The following is a 22,464-nucleotide window of genomic DNA, read 5'->3' as shown; positions in this document are numbered from 1 at the left end:
TAAAGGTTGCCTTTATTCTTGAATAAGAGTGTGGCTGATTAGAATTTTCTTTCCCTCAGAACTTGTAATATTAATGATAATAGTTTATATTTATTAAGCATTTATGTGCCAAATATTGTTTTTTTAATTCTCACAACCATCTTATGAGGTATAACTATTATTGTCCACATTTTACAATGAGGAAACTGAGGCACAGAGAGGTTAACTTTTCCAAAGTGACATAGAAAATACTGGTAATAAAGAGTTTCCCAGACAGTATGGCTTCTGAGCCTGTGCACTTAACCTACTAGGCACTACTACCCCCTTTTTATGTTGGAGAAGTCTGAGACCAACCCCTGATTCCACGCCACCACCCTCAATATTTTTTTCCTCTCTGGGGCTATCTCTGTACCTGAGCGGGGAGTGTTTAGCAGGGCAGAGTATGGGACCTATAGAGGCACTTGGAGCCTGAGCTCATTCTCTTTTTATTTTTTTATTGTGGTTGTTAATCCTCACCCGAGGATATATTTCCATTGATTTTTAGAGAGAATCATGGAACCAGGGTTCCATGAGAAATTGGAAGAGTTTCTTGATTTATCTTCTTTCCTCCATATTGCTTGTGAGGAGGAGATAAGGGCCATAAGCAGAATCGTGCTGCTTACTCCACCAGAATTTTCTCTCTTTTTTTTTTTTTCTTAGCTACCACTATTCTTCACTATTTATGGCATAAGCTGGCTCCTTTCCTTTTTTGGTTCATTTTGTTCATTTTGTAAGTTGATGACAGGAGGGGCATTTCTATGATGCTACTTTATTTTACCTTCTTTACCCAGAAGTCCTAGGTTAGGTATAGGGACTTACCTTTTAGCAAATCTTCTGGTAAAAAGGTTTTATTGATGAAGTTTCCTTTCATTACTTTTTTTAAACACCTAAAAATTCCCTATTTTGCTAATAACATTATTTGACTATGTCAGTATTAAGATTCTATTCAGAAAAGCACAATTTATTTTAACATGCTCTTGATAAATTCAAACAAAATAAAAGAACAGAGTAAAGGTATCCTGACCAGCAATTCCTGCTATCTAAAAGGAACCAGATGTCAATTTAATTTATTTTTCTAGAAATTACTCTCCAGGTATTTGTAAAAATTTCCCCTCCTTATACAAGTGAAATTATACCATACATACTGTTCTGTAATGTTTTTTCCATTGTGTCTTTATTTTTTCTCATCAGCACATATAGCTCCTACTTCATTCTTTTTAATTAGCTGCGTAGTTTCCCAGTTGTGACATACTTAACCAGACCCCTATGATATGTTGACTGTTTCCAGTCTTAAAAATTCAACTGTGTGGCATTTAATAACTGTGTGTGTGTGTGTGTGTGTGTGTGTGTGTGTGTGTGTGTATGCATGCATTTTTGCAGATTTGAGCTGGTAAGCTTGATGCATTTCTGGCATTGCTTGGTCAGAAATATATATATATATCATAAATATATATATAGATGTAGATCTAGATATAGATATATATCTTTTAAATATATATATTTAAATATTATATATCTTTTTTGAAAAAAAGATAATGCCAGATACCCTTCCAAATTTTAAAACAATTTTCACTCCTGGCAACCCTACTCTGTACAGTTTGGTCCTCGATTACATACTGTTTTGTATTTTATAATATCATTAATTTGTCTCAAATGTTCCCATTAAATTATAAGTCCATTTATAACTTTGTATACCCCATATTGCCTAGTCCAGTACTGGATATGTCACACCTCCTCAAATACTTATTGGCAGGTTAATTTTTCTATGACCCACAGATATTCTGAAAAGGATTTTGAAGTTGAAAGTGATACTTACGGTACACAGAGTAGTCAGGTGGCATTTAACAAAAGGGTCCTATAGAAACTGAGAATTGGTGGTCTTTTTAAATAGAAGCAGCAGTTGATGTGCAGGGATAAAACACAAAACAAAGCCAAAAAAGGGGAAAGAATGGGGAATAGCAACATATGTTGCAGAGTACAGAAAGTTCGAGGACAAAGGAAAAAGCCGCAGTTCCATGATATGTCGGGTACAAAATCCAGCCTTCAGGGTGGTTAAGATGGGAAAGAAGGGCATAAGAATTACAAGCAGCAAATACAGAGAAAATATTTTAAGAATTTGACATGAACCAGGTTTTTGCCTTATTTTGGAATGTAAGGGAGACCTGACACATTTCAAATAGTGAGGAAAAACCCTCTGTGGCAGGGAGGTTTTAGTGCGCTAGAGAAGAAAGTGAATCGGGAGCAGACTCCCAGAGGAGGAGGTGGGCAGGGCTGGCATCTAGTGGAGTCATGAAGCTCAGGTGAGGCATAACAAGCCAACATGTGCCAGCTCATGAGTATATCCTGTAAGCTTGTGTTGAGGTCATGGGCCAAAAAATCTACGAAGAGGACTGTCATTATAAGGAGCAAAGGCTGAGATTATGGGCTATGGAGCATATGCTTGGAAATAAGAAATGAATTAAAGAGGTTGTGAAAATGCATAGAAAGTTAGAGTGGCTAAGACAAGTTGAGGTGGGTTCTCCTTAGCATGTCCATAGTCATGGAAGAAAGAAAGAAACCAATGGGAGAATGACCTGTGGGTTTGCTTGGAGGGCTAGATAGAAATAAAGAGAGTCCGTGGTATTATAAGAAATTGATCAGCTTGATTTAGGAATTTTGAAATGGGTCCAAACAGAAGTTGAATGGAAACTTTTACATATGTGCAAAACTAGTTTGACTAAAGGAAAAGAACAAACCAAATGATACAATACCTAGAAAAGGTAAAAGAAGTGCATTTTATTCTTAGTGTTTTATATTCTAAACTCTTTCATGAAAAAATAATTTATTGCTGAGTTTAGAAATTTTTAACTTTTATGGCTATAGGTAAAAAGTAGATTTTTCTCAAAAACTTTAAAAAGTGCCTTTTAAAATCACTAATTGATCTAGATTTAGATTGCATATCTAAATTTCTCCAAAATCCTCTTGGTAGAGTCTGTATCTATTTATGCAAGTAAAGACTATAAAATACTAGAACTGCTCCTTTTAGCTTTTTAATGTTTTTATTTTCTTGATTATAAAACTACATTTAAAGGCATTCCAAATTTTCTAGGTATATTAAGTGAACTGGATGTTGATGTAAATGAAGGATCTCTAATGGAGCTACAGGGACATATTGGAAGATTCCAGGTAACTGATTCTTATTTCTTTAAAGAGGAGTTGTAAGACTTTTAGCAAAATACAACAGTCCCATCACTCATCCTCCCCAATCTGCTGTCTGGATTTGGGCAAACCCTTTCAACTATTTTAATTGATTCTTGTTATCTCTAAATAACATGCTTATATTGCTACTACTTGATTATCCAATTTTAGGAGTCATCATTGACTTCCCATTGAGGAAGTTAAGAATCTAAATCTCTTTACTCCTTTTCTTCCATCATAATATATGTGTATTTCTTATTACCCTCTCCCTCCCCTCAAATTCAGCATAACTATACCATAATTTTGATTAGATCAATGTTTGGTGTTACATTGTTATTACTGTGTAACTGTCATGGACAATATATTACTTTCCTGTGTAACATTGTTTTCCCTAGAATAAGTACTTTTCTTTTTTTCATTTGCTTGACTTTTCTGTACCTATTTCTAATTTATTCACAAACTCTTCTCCAGTTGTGTAATTTCCTATCAATATATTCAAACATATTAGATAGCTTATCAATTAGATATCACAGTCTTCCTGGGAGCCCCCTGGCCTGCTTTAATCATCTTCACTTTTTATTGGCTGCAGAATAATTACATTTATGTACTAGAATTTATATTCCATTGTTTTTGATACAGTAATTTTTTTAACCAATCCTCTTTTCATAAACTGTTTTTCAAGTTTCCAGAAGTAAATGCTGCCTTCAGCATTTTTGCATACAAAATGTTAAACTATAGATTAAATAACATAATATACACATAGTGCATTTTGAGTTATTATCAAAACGGGTTGCACTCTCACCAACAAAACCCAAATACTCCTTTTTTTCCCCTCAGTCTTTTCACTTTTTTCATTGGTAGGGAGAAAAAAATATCTTTGATGAATTATCCATAAGTTGACCTCTTGGACATGTTTTAGTGCATCTGTTTCATCTGTAAGAATAGCAAACAGCCAGATATAAATGTTAAAAATAGACATAACTGTTTTGACAAAATAAGTGGATATTATAGTTTGTTTTGCCTTATTCAAACTTACTACTTAAATATCAGTTTAAATAAGGTATTATGGAAGGTAGAAATTGCTACTATCACTCTAGAAATGTGGCCCCTTTATGAAGTTTCCAGAAGTGGTCATGGGAGTAACAGCCTTTAAGTTTGAGCTTTAGTGGACAATTATCATGGCCGTGCTTGTGACAGATTGTCTTCTGTTTGCCATTTCACTTTGCTTCTCATTGTTTGTGTTTTTTTAATGAGTGTGTACCAAGGAATTATTTGGTGTGATACAGAGGATTCTTTGGCAAACACTTAGATTCTAGTTGGGATTCACTCACTGCTAAAAAAATTGATATTCTTGTAATGAGTTGACTGCCAAGCATAGACATTTACAAAAAGGTGAATTTAATAGTGCTAACTTTAGTTGGCTCCATTAGAATAAGAAATCAGATGCGTTAAAGAGTGATTCCACTCTCCCCTGAGTTTTTCTTTTTTATAGCCCTCAAGAAAGGGAGGCCGCTAATTTTAAACATTTAACTAAATATTAACAAAGTATCTTTCCTTTCTTAGCGCCAGTGCTTGGGACTACTGAGTCGCTTTGGTGGCTCTGACAGACTCCGCCAGTTTAAATTTCAAGATGATAATGTGGAAGGAGACAGAGTGAACAAGAAAGATGAAATCGAACTCGCTATGCAACAGGTAAGGGGAGTGAGAACTGTGTACCTATTCTTTAAGGTTTTTATGTTTTAGAAATATTTGATAAAAGTAACATTTGAGTAATTTTATAAATTGGTTTATAACTTTTTTGTCATTTTACAATTTGATCATAACTTTGTTCTTCATATCTGGATTTCCATGGTATTAGGAAATTTGGGAGCTAATGTTTTTGTTACTGCTCTTCTTTGTTGTAGATTTGTGCCAATGTCATGGAATATTGCCAGTCACTCATGATGCAGAGTTCCCCTACCTTTCAGCATGCTGTGTGCCTCTTCACCCCGAGCCTGTCCGAAACCATTAACAGAGATGGACCCCGGCAAGGTGAGCCTTGTTCTTTCTCTCTGTATTTGAGGAATTATGGTAAGTTGTTATGATTATGATAAGCTCTAGTTGGCTCTAGTAAGATGTGATTTTTTTCCTTTGTGTAACAATGGGAAAATTTTAAACCAACTTTTTAAGAAGGAGTGGTGAGGAGGTACTATTGTCAGACCTGTGGATAGGCTGGGAGCTCGAGAGAATAGAGAAATTCTAGATTTTCTGAGGATAAATCTAGAGTCTTGTAGCCAAAGTATAGTTTTCAATAGTACTTGAGATCCCAAAGGAAGGACCTAGGTTTGGAGAATAAGCTAGCTGGGGGTGAAAATACGAAAATGTAACAGCCCCATTCTCTCCAAACATATAGTAGACTGATTGATAGCATGTAATCGGTCCCTGAGACTGTTCATTTAAAAATTGTTTTTTCCTGCCGTAACTGGTTTGGCTCAATGGATAGAGCGTTGGTCTGCGAACTGAAAGGTCCCAGGTTCGATTCCGGTCAAGGGCATGTACCTTGGTTGCGGGCACATCCCCAGTGGGAGGTGTGCAGGAGGCAGCTGATCGATGTTTCTCTCTCATCGATGTTTCTAACTCTCTATCTCTCTCCCTTCCTCTCTGTAAAAAGCAATAAAATATATTTTAAAAAAATTGTTTTTTCCTCTTTATTCATTTCCTTAAATATTTTCAGTTGATCTATCTTCAAATTCATTTATTCTTTCCTGAGTCAGCTCCATTTAGCTGTTAAGTATATCCAGTGAATTTTTTTTTCAGAAATGGTATTTTTCAGTTCTACAATTTCCATTTGGTTTTGTGATATAATTTATATTTTTTTCTACTGAGATATCCTGTGGTTTTTATTGATTGTGAGCTTATTTTGTTTTCTCTCGGTTAGGATAGTCAGAATAGCTACTCTGAAACCCTCATTCACTAATTTCCAACATCTGGTTCATCTGAGATTAGATTTGATTGGTTTTCTTGTCTCTTGAGAATGTCTTCCACTTTCTTAGTTGTCGCATGTGGGGTAATTTTAAATTGTATATTACATTCCCTACCAGTGTGCCTGCTTCTGTTCACTCTGGTACCGTCAGGTAGTTGTTTTTGTATTGTGTCTAGGTTTTTTACTTGTTGTCTGGTATGATTTTAGTTTGTCATACTTGGAAGCAGAAGTTCTTAATATCTAACAAGTTACCTTTACTTAAAAGATACCTTTCATTCAGCGATTCATTTGGAGAGTAGTCTTACTTAGGTAAGAGTATGTCTTAATGAAATTGAAGAAGTAGCTATAAAGCTTTATAGTTATATTCTGTGGGATAAATGGGTATTAAACCATTTAGATTGGAGATATAAAACAATGGCTTTGACATAATTAAGCAAATTAATTCTACATAGTTCTAGCTTTGTCCTATATTCAAAAAGTTTGCTTCCAGGAAGATCACTGGAATAAGAAGATGTTGCCCTGGGAGGAGTTCCACTTTAGGGAGAAACAGATCCTCACATGTGCTTGCTGGGTGGTTCAGCAGAGGTGAAAGATCATCTTCACCTTGGAATGATTGGCAGTCCTACCCTAAACCCCTCTTTCAGAACAGTGGTTTGCATATCACCCAGCAGTGACATTTAACCTCATCCATCCCCTCTCTATCTGGCAATTTGTGATTGTAGGTCTTGATGAAGACCTGACTACATCAAGAGGGCAATCCTTCTCTTCCCCCCGTAAATCTTAACTTTTTAAAAAACACGAGATTTTCAAACCAAATCCTAATTTTGTCATTTATTCTTCAAAAACATTAATCAGATGCTAATAATGTATCAGTAGTAATTATTAAAACTTCATTTTAATCTTTCACAAATAATTATCATTCTTTAATCTTTAATACTTAAAGATGAACTTCATGAAGCCTTATAAATTGATCTTTATTTTCCCTCAGGCTTTTTAAAGAGTTAACAAGCACATTTTCCTCTGCCAGTTCTAGACATGGGAGTGGGCAGGTATGTGGTAGGTTTGAGAACACTGAGTTATAGAGAGGCACTTGAACTTACTGGTTAAGAGCACAGATTGGTGACGAACTGCCTAGATTTGTGTCCCAGTTCTATAAGTGACTGTTGGTATGACTTCAGAAAATTCACTTACCCTCTTCGTGCCTCAGTTTCTTTATTTGTAAAATAGCAAATAAATGAATGCTCCAGTGAATGACTGTAAGGATTAAATGTGTTACTATATGTAAAGTGTTTGAGAACAGTGCCTGGCCCTTAGCAATACCTAAATGTTAGCTATTATTATTTTTATTGTTGTTGTTATCAGTTAGTATATTTACTATTACTTGTGATCCAGGGACCCTTTCCTATAGCACCTCTATTGCCAGACCTCATGATCTTTCCTGTGGAATCCATTTCTTCTGTAGTCAAATTTCTTAGGAGCCATCTTCATCTGATGTCTATGTCTGATAGCCTATGAACACTGGTCTTTTCTAGACTTGAGCATGTCAGTGTGAAAACTCCTAAAATGCTATGGAGTAATCTTAGCATTAGACTATCCTCTTTGTAGATATCTTCCTACCAGGGGAGATACCACACAAATGTTAACTGGGGACCAGGGTACGTAAGTTCACCAGGAGGAGGCTCTATGTAGATGTGATGACCTGTGTCATCTTCACTGAAGACTGGAATGGAAACCTGAAATCCCAGATGTGTCTGGGATATCCTGGTTGCTGTCAGCACCCACTGATAAGGGGCTTTTTTCTCTCTTCCCCTCCACACGAAGACCCATGAGATCTGACTTTGGAGCAAAGTTAAGGGAGGCGGTAGTGAAGGAAGCAAATGCCGATCTCTCCTTCACTGTACATGGCAGTTAGGGCCATTCAACAAAGATGTCTCCAAATTGAACCTGAAGTTGCTAAGGTGTTTCTGAAGAAATCCCTCAGTCATAGAGGAAAGTGCTCTGTTTGCCCTCACAGGCTGTCTGTAGAGTAGCAGTGGTATTTTCTCTAGCTCTTCCCTCTGCAGGCACCTTTTCTGACATCTCGCCGTTCCTGTACCTTCATCAGAAGGTGGTCAAGTCAAAGGCAGATCATCTTGTTTTGCTACCCAAATGGAGTTACTGTGGTAAAAGACTCATTAAAATTCAAATCCGATGCTGTCCTATAATAATGAAACCCTAATATGCAAATCGACTGAACAATGGAACAACCGGTTGCTATGACGCGCACTGACCACCAGGGGGCAAACACTCAACGCAGGAGCTGCCCCCTGGTGGTCAGTGCATTCCGAGGCAGCGCTAAGGACCCTTCAGGGGATGTCTAACTGCTGTCTTAGGCCCGCTCCCCGCCAGCAGGCCGACATCCCCCGAGGGGTCCTGGACTGTGAGAGGGCTCAGACCCAGCTGAGGGACCCCTCCCACCCCGCAGTGCACGAATGTCGTGCACCGGGCCTCTAGTTTTTGAATATTTTAGTTGGTGTTTTCCTTCTTTCTTTGGAAGAATGACTTTGAGCTGGGAATTCAGCAACCAGAAAGATGCAGGCCGGCAATGAACCCATGTAACTAGAGCAGTAGGGTGAGGCAGGAGTTACTCACCTGGGGTCAGGAAACTCCAAACTTGTGTATATGGTCTGGGGGTTGGGGTTTGGGGTGGGGAGATGGGAGTAAAGGTTTATAACTAACATAGAGTTCTGAAAGACATCTTTAGTCAGTAAAGGGTAAGCTCTATCTGTGTCCACTTGTCACATTTCCTTATTCTTTCAAGGTCTTCAGCCTTATGTTCACCCCTGATTATGGACTCAGAGTAGCTCCTAGCCACTCCTTTGAACTGTCAGTGGTATTTAAAAGTAGTCTTGGGTTGGTTTTAATAATAGTTTACATGCCCTTAAATTCCTGGACATCCCTTGTTTTAAAACAGGTCATTTGAAATACATATAAAATGCTTACACGTGGAACATTGTTTTTTATCATCAACTCTGTTAGATACCCAAGCTCCAGTAGTTCCATATTGGCGCCTGCCTGGTTTGGGCATTATTGTCTACCTACTGAAACAGAGTGCTAATGATTTCTTCAGCTACTATGACAGTCATCGGCGGAGTGTCAACAAGTTACAGAATGTAGAGCAACTTCCACCAGATGAGATAAAAGAGGTATGAATCTTATAATGGGCTGTGAAGCCACTGACTTTACTAATAAGGACCAGGGTACTGATGTCAGACTTGTGAGTAAAGATGACGTATGCAGTGAGACAAAGGGAATTGAAATTATTCCTCTGTGTGACTTGAAGAAGAGTCCCTCACCTTAGCACCACGCCTTGTAAGCATAGACTCTTGAATGAAAGACAGTGAAGTTACACCTGTTCAAGAGAACCACCTGCCACCAGCAGAATGGCAACTGGGCTTTGTGTAAGATAATTTATACTCTAAAGTCTGTGCTGAGAAACCGGCTTCTACTACAGGTGCTTATTCAGTAGATGTGATATCCTTAGGTAAGATGTCTCTACCTTCAGTATCTTCAGTACCTGTTTAGTAAAATTTTCAGACAGGGAGATGGAGTAACAGATGTGACTGCCTGCTCTCAAGTACCCAGAATCATTCCCTGGCATTTATTGTAGCTAAAGATGCTGAGTTGCCAGGCTTGCTCCCTAAGTAGCCTGCCATCTTTCCCATTTGGCACAGGGATCTCTTGGCATTGCTGCAGCTTCCTCTGTCCTATGGCAGCCTGGGCCATTTTACCACTCCTGGTTTTCACCAGCTTTCCTAAAAAACTCTGTATCGCTCTTCAGAGTAGTCAATGCCTACTCCCTCTTGCCACTCTTCTGATAATCATAGGGAACGTTTCTTGAGTGTTTATAATGTGCCAGGCCCTGAGCTACAAGTTCTATGAATGAATATATGAGGCAAATGTTGTTCTCATTTCTCTGATGAGGAAACTGAGGCACTGGAAGTTTGAATACCCAAAGCCCTAGCTAGCAAGTCCACATTGAGTCAGGAGTTATTGACTGGGTTCAGATAGTCCTGAAAGTGTGTGGCTTACATCAGGCAGCCCTTCCCCCTCATGCCAGCTTATGGGCGATGCTCGTACTCGCAAGAGGAACTGTAGCATCATAATAAAGTACATGACCTTCCACTGTCCCCACTTCAGTACACCCTCTGCCAGAGACAGTGTCTGAATTTTAATTGAACCATGTGCTTATAGGTCTGCCAAACAGAGTGGTGACCGCAGAGGTTCCGGTTGGTGATCATGTTTTTTATGCTCTAGAAGTCTACTTTACATTTTCTTCAGAAGATATGTGACAGCTGTTAAAGAAATGCTGCATGGCATTGTTACACCTGCTGCTGAAAAAACCTGCTGTTCTCTTCTGTCTTAATTTGACAGGAAATTCAGGGTTGATTAGAAATGTCTGTTTCAGGGACAGGACTTTTTCAAAAAGTAACAGATGAATATTCATTTGTAATTCGACTGCTTCATTTTTTTGTTATTAGCTTCCTAACTAGAAAGTGACTCTTCCCTGCCAGGATGTTTAGATTTATTTGAATGTTTTTCACAGTGCTTATCACAAGCAACCCTCTTATAGTACATTTTCGTTACAGTTGTGTCATTCTTAATACTGCATTTGTTTCTTTTTCTTAGTTGTGTCAGTCTGTGATGCCTGCTGGTGTTGATAAAATCTCCACTGCCCAGAAATATGTTCTAGCAAGACGGCGTTTGGTGAAGCTGATCAACAATCGAGCTAAACTGCTTTCCCTTTGTTCTTGTATCCTTAGCAAAATCACAGTGGGACTTGACCTTTAAGAGAACCTGCCAGTGTAGGAACTGTTTACTTATTCTCATGTTATTTGGGCATCAAAACCATATAGAAAGGGTCATAATTACTGTTCATTTTTTCCCCAGTAAATGCCTGATATATTTCAAAATAGAATTATTTTTCCTTTAGAGTAGCTAATAACCCTGATAATGTACAGAACCCTTCTGTCTGGACAGGAGACAAGGACACTGGAGACTGCTGGCACAGTGTCCCACAATCCCCACCTCCTTCTCAGCACATCTTGCTGCTTCTGGGGAGACGTCTTCCATCTTCCGTGGAGTCTTACCCCTGGCTGTTTACTGAGGCTGTGGGTACATCACTAGGTGGTGCAGTCTCTCCTTTTTTCTCCTCCTCAGAAACTGGTTTGTAAAAAGCTCTTGTTGAGATTGTTTTCCTTTACTTGAGCTTTCTGTAGTTATCATAGAGACCTGCCTATTTATTCTTTGGCGCCACCTGGAGTACTACCTGTTACATTGCACACCCACGGATTCTCAAGACTCTTTGTTTGCCTCCAGGACATTGTTAAAAAGCAGAAGGCTACAAGGTAAACATTATTCTGCAAATTAATGAACCATAAATGCCTTTGGATTTCAGTGCCTTGAAAAACTAGTCACATTTTAATTTATTTTCTGTGTCTAGGTTACTAAGAGTTGATTGGATAATCGAGAGCCACTTAGGTATTAGGCATAGCTTGACTTTATATTTTACTTCTAGCCGTGGGAAATTGTGCAGAGCATAAAAGCATCTTAGCAGCTGCTCCTCAACTTCTTTCAGTTAAGAGGTGAGCCAGCTCCAGCGTCCCCTGCTCACAAGTAACTGTCCGAAAGAATGGAAGTGGGTCAGCCGAGGCCAGGGTTCTCGTTGCTGGAGTGAGCCTCTCTCATTGATGAGAATGTATTGGGTCCCTTGGGGGAAAACAGAAGACAAGCTTTCGAGCCCTGGCCCAGACCAGCGAAATGCTTCCCGGGGGCTTCCATGTACTGAAAATTGAAATCAGGTTCTCATCTTGACCCATGTTTTCCATGGCACTGTGGTTCATTGTCTCCAGGTTCTTCCACTGTGTTGTAGACAAACTGCATAGAAGGTTTGAGTATGTCTTTTGTCTCTAGATTCTTTTGCTTCAGAAGCCAATATGGATTTTAGAAGTGGACTGACAGTAGTGAGCCAACATGACATAGACCAGGTAAGGTTCAATTCTATGCTCTTTTTTAATTTCTGAAAAGAAAAAGGAGAAGTCTAGTATGTTAGTAAGATTGTAATTTTCAGGATGTATACAAAGGTCAGATTTGAATTCTGGCAAGGCCACCTAACAGCTGTTGACTTGGAACAACTTACTTAACTTCTGAGCCTCCATTTTCTCATAGAAAAATGGGAATGATAGTGCAACTTCAGAGAATTTTTTCAGAATTAACTGAGGTTTCATATGTGAGACTCCTAGGATAGTGCCTGGAACCTAGTAAGAGTTCAGTAATTGGTAGGCATTAAGATCTAGAAATTCCCAAATTTTTTTATTAACTTTGTAGAATTTTTAGGCACAAATTGACAACACTTAATTTTCAGAAAATTTAATGGAGAGATTGTGAGTAGCCATTAAAAATTTAACTCCAGTAGACTATCATATTGTACAGTCATGTGTCGTTTAACGGCAGGGATACATTTTCAGAAGTGTGTCGATAAGCAATTGTGTGGTTGTGCGAACATCATAGCATGCACTCCCACAAACCTAGATGGTATAGCCTACTGGATACCTAGTCTGTATGGCAGAACCTTGTTGCTACTGGGCTACAAACCTGTACAGACAGCACGTTACTGTACAGGATACTGAAGGCAATTTTAACCCAATGGTATTTGTGTATCTAAACATATCTAAATATAGTAAAGCAACAGTAAAAATATGCTATAAAAGATAAAAAATGGTACACCTGTATAGAGCACTTACCATGAATGGAGCCCGCAGGATGGGAAGTTGGTCTGGGTGAGTTAGTGAGTGAGAGGTGAGAGACTGTGAAGGCCTAGGGCATTACTGTACATTCCTGCAGACTATAAACACTGTACACTTAGGCTACACTAAACTATTTAAGTTTTTTCTTTCTTCAATAAGTTATTGTGACATTTTTACTTTTAAATTTTTAAAAACTTTTTTACTCCTTTGCAATAACACTCAGCTCAAAACACAAACTGTATAGCTGTATAAAAATATTTTTTATGTCCTTATTCTATAAGCTTTAAGCGTTTTTCTGTTTATTTACTGTTAAACTTTTTTGTTAAAGACTAAGACACAAGCACACACATTAGCCTAGGCCTACACAGGGTCAGGACCACCACTATCACTGTCTCCCACCTCCATGTCTAGTCCCACTGGAGGTCTTCAGGGGCAGTACACGCATGGAGCTGTCATCTCCTGTGATAACAGTGTCTTCTGCAATCCCTCCTGAAGGACCTGCTTGAGGCTCTTCTTGAGGAGGTGTCATTCTTTTCAGAAATACATCCCTGGTGGTTTTTGGTTTGTTTCTTTTTTCATCATAGATTTGATTGTTAGCAGAAAATGTACTATGAACATTCCTTTTTCTATTAACAATGGCAATGAAGACAATAGGTGATAGAAATTTTTCAGCTTCATTACAGTCTTACAGGACCACTGTCACACATGCAGTCTGACATTGACTGAAAGGCATTATGTGGCACATGACTGTATAGGGCATTATGTACCTAGTAACCCCTTGATCATTAGTGTTGAAATTGAATGAAGAACATTTCAAAAACAATTAAAATGAAAACCTCATATGAAAACAAATACAAAGTCTTAGGAACAAAGCAGTTATCAGGATGTGTAATATTAAGGAAAATGAATTATAACCTGATATGCTCCTAGGCAGCTAAAATTCGTGTCCTTGGCCATGATTTGATAAAACCTGTGGCTGAAGGTTGGGCCTTATCCAGGAAAAAGGGGCAGAGTCACAGCATTTTTCAGACCCACACTTAGCCAGACATTATAGATACCATGCCTAGTCCTGACTGCATTTGCCTCCTAGTGACTTAATAACTAATTTATTTCTTAGTGTGGTTTGTGTAGGGAAGCTAATGTTAGTGAGGCCATGTGCAGAATTAGCTAAAGAATAGATCTTCCAGAAGATGTCTAATAATTATATGTTGACTTCATGACTGTTTCATTAGACTGGTCTCTTATAAAGTTAGAAGACATGCAGGATTAATAAATAACCTCACTCTGTGCTTTAATTTTAATGTAAAATCAAAGGCAGGTAGGTTCACCTAATTTAGTATTTGATGTTAGCTTTTCAGTGTAATGCCAAAAAGATCCATCTGGAACTACATAGGCATTCTAAAATACACCTGAGGTCTAAAGTGTATACCAGATACCCTTCCCCCTCTTATAAAGTAAAAGTATGTACATTTTTGTCTTTTTAAATTGTATAGTGAAGGAAAAATAAAAGTTCTTTCCAATGTATCCTTTGTTTCTTTCTCCCGAGGCATCCACTCAGTAACTTCTTGTTTGGCCCTTCAGGAAATGTTTTTGCGCATATGTCTACATGTCAACAGCAGCATCAACAGTTGTTATTTAAAGGAGATTTTAAATTTTACACATTTTTATAAGAAAAGAAAGGGGGGAAACAGTATGAATAAATTCTAGGGTGGAAAATGTGATTTTAAAAAATGGTACATGAGAAAGAACAACATTAAAAGATTCAAAGGTATTTTAAATTGGAAGACAGAATAAAAGAAATATTTGAGAATGCAGTTTTAATAATGAAATGTCCTCTGTGTTACCTCTAGCTTCAGGCTGACGCCATCAAGTGGACTGACAGTAGTGAGCCAACATGACATAGACCAGCTTCAGGCTGACGCCATCAGTGCTTTTGGAGAATCACTACAAAAGAAACTTCTGGACATTGAAGGATTATATTCAAAAGTTCGATCTCGCTATAGTTTCATACAAGCTCTTGTCAGACGTGTCCGAGGCCTATTGAGGATATCACGGAACTGAGAGCCGTTCTTATTACACTCTTCTAGGGAAGAGATGAACTGGGGAAAACTCTCTCCTTTTTATAGATTCATTTGTCTCTAAATTATGACCAAAAATATTTTGCTATTTCTTTCTTTATATATGCACATTTTTTTCTGTAAACCTCTTTGCCTGGTTTCATCCTTACTAGTAAAAAATAAACACTTTTAAAAAAAACAAACAAAACGAATGTATGGTTGATCTTTTGAAATTTTAGCTAGAAAATGATCAACATTATTGGGAAAGTATAAACTTTGCACAGTGGTGTTTTTTCCCTAGGGATATAATCTGAATGCTAAATTAAAGACATAGTCTGGAAATTCTCATTTTTTTTTTCTCTCTTTGTACCTACATAACACTTCCATGATATTTAGGATTGCTCCATGAGGCAGAGTGGATAATAAACTATAGCCACACTCCTTAGTAGATTAGTGTACTTGGAAATGTCTCAAAAAGTCAAGTCATGTCTTTCCTAAAATTAATTTTTTTCTGCATTTAAATGACAATATAATTTTCATTTGTCCCTTAGAAATGATTGAGAAATTTCTCTAATCATCTGCCTATATTTCTCATAAAATATGATAGTTATAATTATAGCAAAAGTATTGCATAATCACCTCTCTATTTCTTGCTCAATTGTATTTATGTTCAAGTGACTATATCATCTGAAAGTCCATTTTTCCCTTTCTGGCCACCAATTATTTCAGCCTTGTATACAGGAGAGACTGCTGAGAGGGGAACGAGTCTTGACTCTCTTGTACAAGCAGAAAATGAATTCTTAATTCCAAAGTGTTGCTTTTACTTTTAATCTCATAATGACATTTCCATAGTTTTAAACATATATATATATATATATATTTAATTGATTTCAGTGAAGAAGGGAGAGGGAGAGATAGAAACATCAATGATGAGAGAGAATCATTGATCGACTGCTTCCTGCATGCCCACCATTGGTTATGAGCCCGAAACCCCATCATGTGCCCTGACAATAAACGAACCGTGACCTCCTGGCTCATAGGTCGATGCTCAACCACTCGGCCACACCGGCTGGGCTCCAAGGCTTTTAAGCATCTTTTAAAAATGGCTTTGTCATTGTTACATTTTGAAATTAATTTACTGCACTTATAGCACTAATTTTTAGCTGTTAATAAAGAGAAGTCTTAGAGGGGAGTGAATGAATAAGTAAGTGGATCCAAAATGTAGTAATAATGACTGTTGCTCTTACTGGTCAGGAATATGGCCATCTTTATCATCTGGAACACAGGCAGGAACCTACATAATCAGAAAAGAACCTGGGGCACAGAATCAAAGCATTTTATAAACCTTGGATGGACAGAGATATTAGCTAAATTTGGAATTAAGATTTTTAATTTACTGACTTCATAACTTGTTCTCCCATTTCTTCCAAAATTGCAGGCAACTGTGGATGAGAAGTTGGGGCCATGAAGACGTGTGTGTGTGTCTGTGTGTGTGTGTGTGTGGTTACGGGGTGGGCTGGGGGGAACAGGAAGAATTGCTGCTGCGTGTGCTGCTCAAAAGGCTGGCCAGAAGCACCGTTTGTATAATCAGTCCAGTGGGGACATGTGACTGACTGTATTCTGTTCCCATGTGGAGAGAGGCTGCTGGGGCAGTGTGTGCTCTTAGGGGATAAGTTCATCTATTCCTTCAAATAAGCAAAAGATCTTAATGTATTGTTTTTATTGAGTTGATCAGTTTCGTGGGGTTAGAAAATTAAAAAGAGGTGAGTACCTTCCTTGTCATTCTTAGAGTTTTTATAAAATGGTGATACATAACAATATGGCTGAACTTTAAGCTCTACATGCTGTTTGTACACAACCTAGCCTTTTCTAAATATTGTCTATTGGTTTCCCAACTTATTTTGAAAAATTTTGAATCTTCACCAATGTTGAGAGTAAAGGGCAGGGCACCCATACACCTTTCACCTGGCTTCACCAGTTAACTTTTTAAATATATATAAAATATGTTTATATTTATATATTTTTTATTGATTTCAGAGAAGAAGGGAGAGGGAGAGAGAGAGAGAAACATCAATGATGAGAGAGAATCATTGATCAGCTGCTTCCTGATGCCCCCTACTAGGGATTGAGCTTGCAACCTGAGTATATGCCCTGACCGGGAATCAAACCCTGAGCTACTGATTCATAGGTCTGAGCCATGCCAGCAGGCTTACCACTTAACATTTTGCACATTGCTTTAGCTCTTTTATATGTGTACTAGAGGCCCGGTGCAGGAATTCATGCATGGATGGGGTCCCTCAGCCTGGCTGGCGATCAGGGCCAAGGGGCCAATCAAGGCAGGCCGACCAGGGGAGGGACTGCGGGAGGTTGGTCGGTCACAGGAGGTTGTCTGTGGGATGGCACTGACCACCAGGGGGCAGCTCCTGTGTTGAGCATCTGCCCCCTGATGGTCAGTGTGCATCATAGCTGTTGTCCAGTCCTAACGGTCGCTTAGGCTTTTATATATATAGATATATTGGGTTTCCTCCTTAACTATTTGAAAGCCGGTTACAGACATCATGGCACTTTTTCTGTAATATATCAGCAAATAAGAACAAGGATATTTCTTTCCTAATCACAATACCATTATCACACAAGACATTTGACAATAAAATTTTCTAATACTCAGTTCGTATTTAATTATCTTCAATTGCCCCCAAATGTTTTTCGAACTTTTTTTTCTTCTACAGGATTTCAACAAGAATCACACATTAGCCCGGCCAGTGTGGCCCAGTGGTTGAACCAGTAGAATACTCAATTGGCAAGAATACTACCATTTTACAGGTGATATCATGCCCTCAGCATATCATATCAGGGGGGACATAACAGTTTGTTCCTTTATATTGTTTGATCACTTAGTTTAGGTAGTGTTTGACACATCTCTCCATTGTAAAGCTGGTTTTCCCATTGTTATGAATAATCTGTGGGTTGATCTTTGAGACTGAATATCTTGTTTTCAAAATAAAACATTTTGACTTATCGTTCTTTTCTATTTTAAAAAAAATTGTGTACTGTTTCAATCATACAAATAACATAATCTAATTAACATGCAGGTGCCCACTCTATCTTGTCATATGCCTGGTTTGATCAAATCTTAATCATATTTGCTCTGTATCTCTCTTTCTATCTCTCTATCTCTACCTCTATCTCTATCTATCTCTGTCTCTCTCAGTAGATAAAACTGAGGCATCAGTGAACTCCCTGATCTTATTCCTTTACTTCCCTCCCAGAGGTGACCATTGTCAAGAATTCATGGTTGCCGAAACCGGTTTGGCTCAGTGGATAGAGCGTCGGCCTGCGGACTGAAAGGTCCCAGGTTCGATTCCGGTCAAGGGCATGTACCTGGGTTGCGGGCACATCCCCAGTAGGAGATGTGCAGGAGGCAGCTGATCGGTGTTTCTCTCTCATCGATGTTTTCGGCTCTCTATCTCTCTCCCTTCCTCTCTGTAAAAAATCAATAAAATATATTTAAAAAAAAAAAAGAATTCATGGTTGATCTTTGTCATTTATATGTGTGTATTTTTAGGCAGTAAAAGGTACTGTTTTACAGGTTGTTTGTTAATCTTTATGTGTCATACATATTTGCAGGTTGCCTTTTTTGTTCAACATTGTTTTAAAAAAATTCCTCATACTTGTTTATTGTAAGTATTGAATAGTAGTACCACATTTAACAAATACCCTACAACTTATTAACTCTACTGGGGTAGACGAGTATACATTAAAGTCCCCAGTATTTTGCTATTACAAACATTGCTGCAATGATGATTATCATATGTGTCTCCTTAGGTCAGACATGTGACATGTAAGAGGGCTTCTCTGGATTTTGCAACTAGAAATGGAAATCCTGGGTTGGAGATTCAGAGCTTTAATTTCACTAGACATTGCAATATTTTTCTTAGTGTTTGCACCCATTTATTCTGCCCATGGAGTGAGAGTTCCTGTTGGTCCACATCAGCAGTAATAGTTTTTAAAAAATATATTTTTATTGATTTCCGAGAGGAAGGGAGAGGGAGAGAGAGAAACACCAATGATGAAAGAGAATCATTGATTGGCTGCCTCCTGCACACCCCCTGAGGATTGGGCCCACAACCTGGGCATGTGCCCTTCACCAGAATCGAACCTGAGACCCTTCAGTCTGCAGGCTGATGCTCTATATCCACTGAGTAAACCAGCCAAGGCAACAAAAACAGTTTCAGTTCTCAAAATAGAGGAAGATACAATAAAATTGAGAGGAAGATACAGAGATTTCCCATATACTCCCGATCTCCATACGTGTATAGCCTTCCCCATTATTAACATCACTTACCAGAGTGGTACATTTTTACTGAAGATGACCCTATATTGACACATCATAATCACCCAAAGCCCATGGTTTTTTATCTTAGGGTTCACTCTTGGGTGGGGGGTGCATTCTGTGGATTTGGACAAATGTATAATGAGATATATCCATCACTGAAATATACAGAGTATTACTAGTGCCCTAAAAATCTTCTGCACTCTGCCTGTTCATGTATCCATACCCCACCCCCTCCCTGGCAACAAATGATCTTTTTATTGTCTCCATAGATTTGTCTTTTCCATAATTTCATATAGTAGAAATCATACAGTATGTAGGCTTTTCAAATTAGCTTCTTTTACTTAGTAATAAGCTTCCTCAACTTTTCATTGCATGGTAGCTTTTTTTTTTTTTTTAGTGCTGAATAATATTCCAGTGTCTGGGTGTACTACAGTTATTATCCACTCACCTACTGAAGGACCTCTTGGTTGTTTCCAAGTTTTGGTAATTATGAACAAAGTTGCTATAAAGACCCCTGTGTAGGTTTTTATGCGAACATAAGTTTTTAACACCTTTGGGTAAACACCAAGGAGCAAAATTGCTGCATTATATGGTAAGAGTATGTTTACTTTTGTAAGAAACTACTAAACTGTCTTCCAAAGTGGCTGTACCTTTTTGATTCCCACCAACAATGTGTGGGAGCTCCTGTTGCTCTGCATGCTCCCTAGCATTGGTGTTAGCGTTCTGGACTTTGTCCAATCTAATAGGTGTGTAGTGGTTTCTCATTTTGATTTGCATATCCCTGGTTATCAGGCTGATTTTTATTGTTGGGTGTTAAGAGTTTTTTGTACATTTTATTTTATTTTAAATATATTTTTATTGATTTAAGAGAGGAAGAAATAGGGAGAGAGAGAGAGAGAAACATCAATGATGAGATGGAATCATGGATTGGCTGCCTCCTGAACCCTCCCTACTGGGGATTGAGCCCGCAACCCGGGCATGTGCCCTTGATTGTAATTGAACCTGGGGCCCTTCATTTTGCAGGCTGACGCTCTATCCACTGAGCCAAACCGACTAGGGCTGTACATTTTATTTTATTTTATTTTTTTAAAATATATTTTATTGATTTTTTACAGAGAGGAAGGGAGAGAGATAGAGAGTTAGAAACATCGATGAGAGAGAAACATCGATCAGCTGCCTCCTGCACATCTACTGGGGATGTGCCCGCAACCCAGGTACATGCCCTTGACCGGAATCGAACCTGGGACCTTTCAGTCCACAGGCCGACGCTCTATCCACTGAGCCAAACTGGTTTCGGCAGGGCTGTACATTTTAGATAACAGTCCTTTATCAGGTGTATCTTTTGCAAATATTTTCTCTTACTCTCTTTCTAACTCTCTTGGTATTGTCTTGCAGGGCAGAAGTTTTTAATTTTAATGAAGTTCAGCTTATCAATTTCACGCAATAGCTGAGACAAATGGTATGCTAATTTAAACTTATGATAGTTTTGGCCAAATTGCAATCAAAGAAATTTTTAACTATTTGTATCCCTATCAATATTATATGGCTATGTCCTTTTCTGCATTCTTTCCAATGCATTATGTTATCAAGCTTTTTGATTTTTGGCAATTGGAGGAAAATGGCACCTTATGTTGGTAGTGAAGTATGGTAGCAGTCATCTCAGATTGAAACTGTAGTTTAACTCTAACCCTGTTGTTTGGCTTAACAATAGAAAAGTTCCTTTGATTTTCTGAATTGTATAAATCATCCCATTCGATTGAATGCCTTATGATTGTAAAGTGACTATCCCATTGATTGTGATCTTACTGGTTATAGAAGCACATTCTTCTGTACCTGGGAAACAGGACAGCACAATTACCCTAAATTGTTTTAGTGGCCACAGATAATGGCGTTCCAGTTGACTCTGTGGTCCCAAGACCAGGACAGCGCAATTACTCTAAATTACCTCGATGGCTCTAGATAATGAGTTCCTGGCAACCCAGGGCTCTAGATAAGGTGTTTCTGTCAATTCAGTGACCCCGAGACCCAAAACTGTAATTAACATGCTTAATTCTGCTTCTGTAAACTGCTTTTTTGCAAACCAGGTTCCTCATTCCAAACCTTGAGATGTAATCAATACCTTTGTGATCTTTGCCTATTTAAGTCTGGTTCTGCCACCATCTTGCTGCTATGAGATTTGGGGAATGGCCCCTCATAGTCCCGGATTGCAATATATGTGACTCTTTAATTCGACTTCTTGAGGTGTCCTTCTGTGATTCGCGGGGTACGTTACAACAGTAGTAATTTACATTTCTCTGAGTATGAATACCACTGAGTATCTTTCCATATATTTGTGCTATTTGTATTTCCTTTTCTCTAAGCTGTTCACGTCCTTTAACTACATTATATTGGATTTTTGTTCTGTTGGTTTGTAGGCACTCTTTATTTAAGGGAAATTAGTCCTTCATCACTTATTTTACAAACAATATTTTTCATCTATTTTTCCCCCCATACAATTAAAAACAATTTTTTTTTGTCATTGATTTTATCTTTTCTTCTTTGGTTCTGCATTTTGTATCATGCTGGTCATGTGAAAAATCTTCTAATTTGGAGATTATAAAAGAATTTCACCCTTTCTGCCTAGCAATTTTAATATTTCTTTTGTTTTGCTTTGTTTTGTAAGTTGTTATTGATCTGTAACTTATTTTGCACCTGGGGATGGGAACCTCTGCCTCACGCGGTCCATATAAAGGTAAGAAAGATCTAAACCTGGCTGTGCATCAGAATCCCTGGGGTTCTGGTAATAACCCCAGCGATTCCGGGATTGGGGTCTCGGATTCTGAATGTTCAAAACTGTCCAGCCCCACTTGGGACTTGGGACTTCCTTCTGGCTAGCTTTCTCGCCAGTGGGCCAATTCAGGCGGCAATTCCCAGGAGCTCCGCCAGGGGGCGCCCAGGCACCGCGAACGGCTTCCGGGTGAGGCAAGGCGAGGAGGGCGGGGCGGAGGGGTGACCCGGAAGCCGACGGCGGGTTCCGCCCCTCGCACCGGGGAGGCTGGAGAGGAAGGGCCCACGGAGCTACCACCGCCCTTCGCGCCGTCTTCGCTGACATCATGCTCCAGTTCCTGGTGAGTGGAGCTGGGGAAGCGG

At 38.6% G+C, this 22,464-nt stretch overlaps 1 protein-coding gene and 1 long non-coding RNA gene across 3 annotated transcripts in view; both read left to right on the top strand.

Moving 5' to 3' along the window:
• Positions 1 to 15,485, top strand: part of NUP205 (nucleoporin 205kDa) — a 78,887-nt gene extending 63,402 nt beyond the window's left edge. For both annotated transcript variants that reach the window (XM_005860687.2, XM_014535135.1), the window contains exons 36-43: positions 3,107 to 3,183; positions 4,759 to 4,887; positions 5,100 to 5,226; positions 9,176 to 9,342; positions 10,826 to 10,949; positions 11,416 to 11,544; positions 12,110 to 12,183; positions 14,851 to 15,485. In XM_005860687.2, coding sequence (XP_005860749.1) covers positions 3,107 to 3,183; positions 4,759 to 4,887; positions 5,100 to 5,226; positions 9,176 to 9,342; positions 10,826 to 10,949; positions 11,416 to 11,544; positions 12,110 to 12,183; positions 14,851 to 15,003 — 980 coding nt within the window. In that variant the 3' untranslated portion in view covers positions 15,004 to 15,485. The remainder of the gene's footprint in view (positions 1 to 3,106; positions 3,184 to 4,758; positions 4,888 to 5,099; positions 5,227 to 9,175; positions 9,343 to 10,825; positions 10,950 to 11,415; positions 11,545 to 12,109; positions 12,184 to 14,850) is intronic.
• A 6,850-nt stretch (positions 15,486 to 22,335) lies between these two features.
• Positions 22,336 to 22,464, top strand: part of LOC106725135 — a 15,732-nt gene continuing 15,603 nt past the window's right edge. The window contains exon 1 of the long non-coding RNA XR_001361003.1: positions 22,336 to 22,442. This is a non-coding gene — a long non-coding RNA (uncharacterized LOC106725135). The remainder of the gene's footprint in view (positions 22,443 to 22,464) is intronic.

Source organism: Myotis brandtii, unplaced genomic scaffold (assembly GCF_000412655.1).
Source record: "Myotis brandtii unplaced genomic scaffold, ASM41265v1 scaffold1384, whole genome shotgun sequence".
NCBI classification, from domain to species: Eukaryota; Metazoa; Chordata; class Mammalia; order Chiroptera; family Vespertilionidae; genus Myotis; species Myotis brandtii.
Note: the sequence above shows the minus strand (reverse complement) of the source record. Positions and strands in the feature narration are given on the sequence as shown.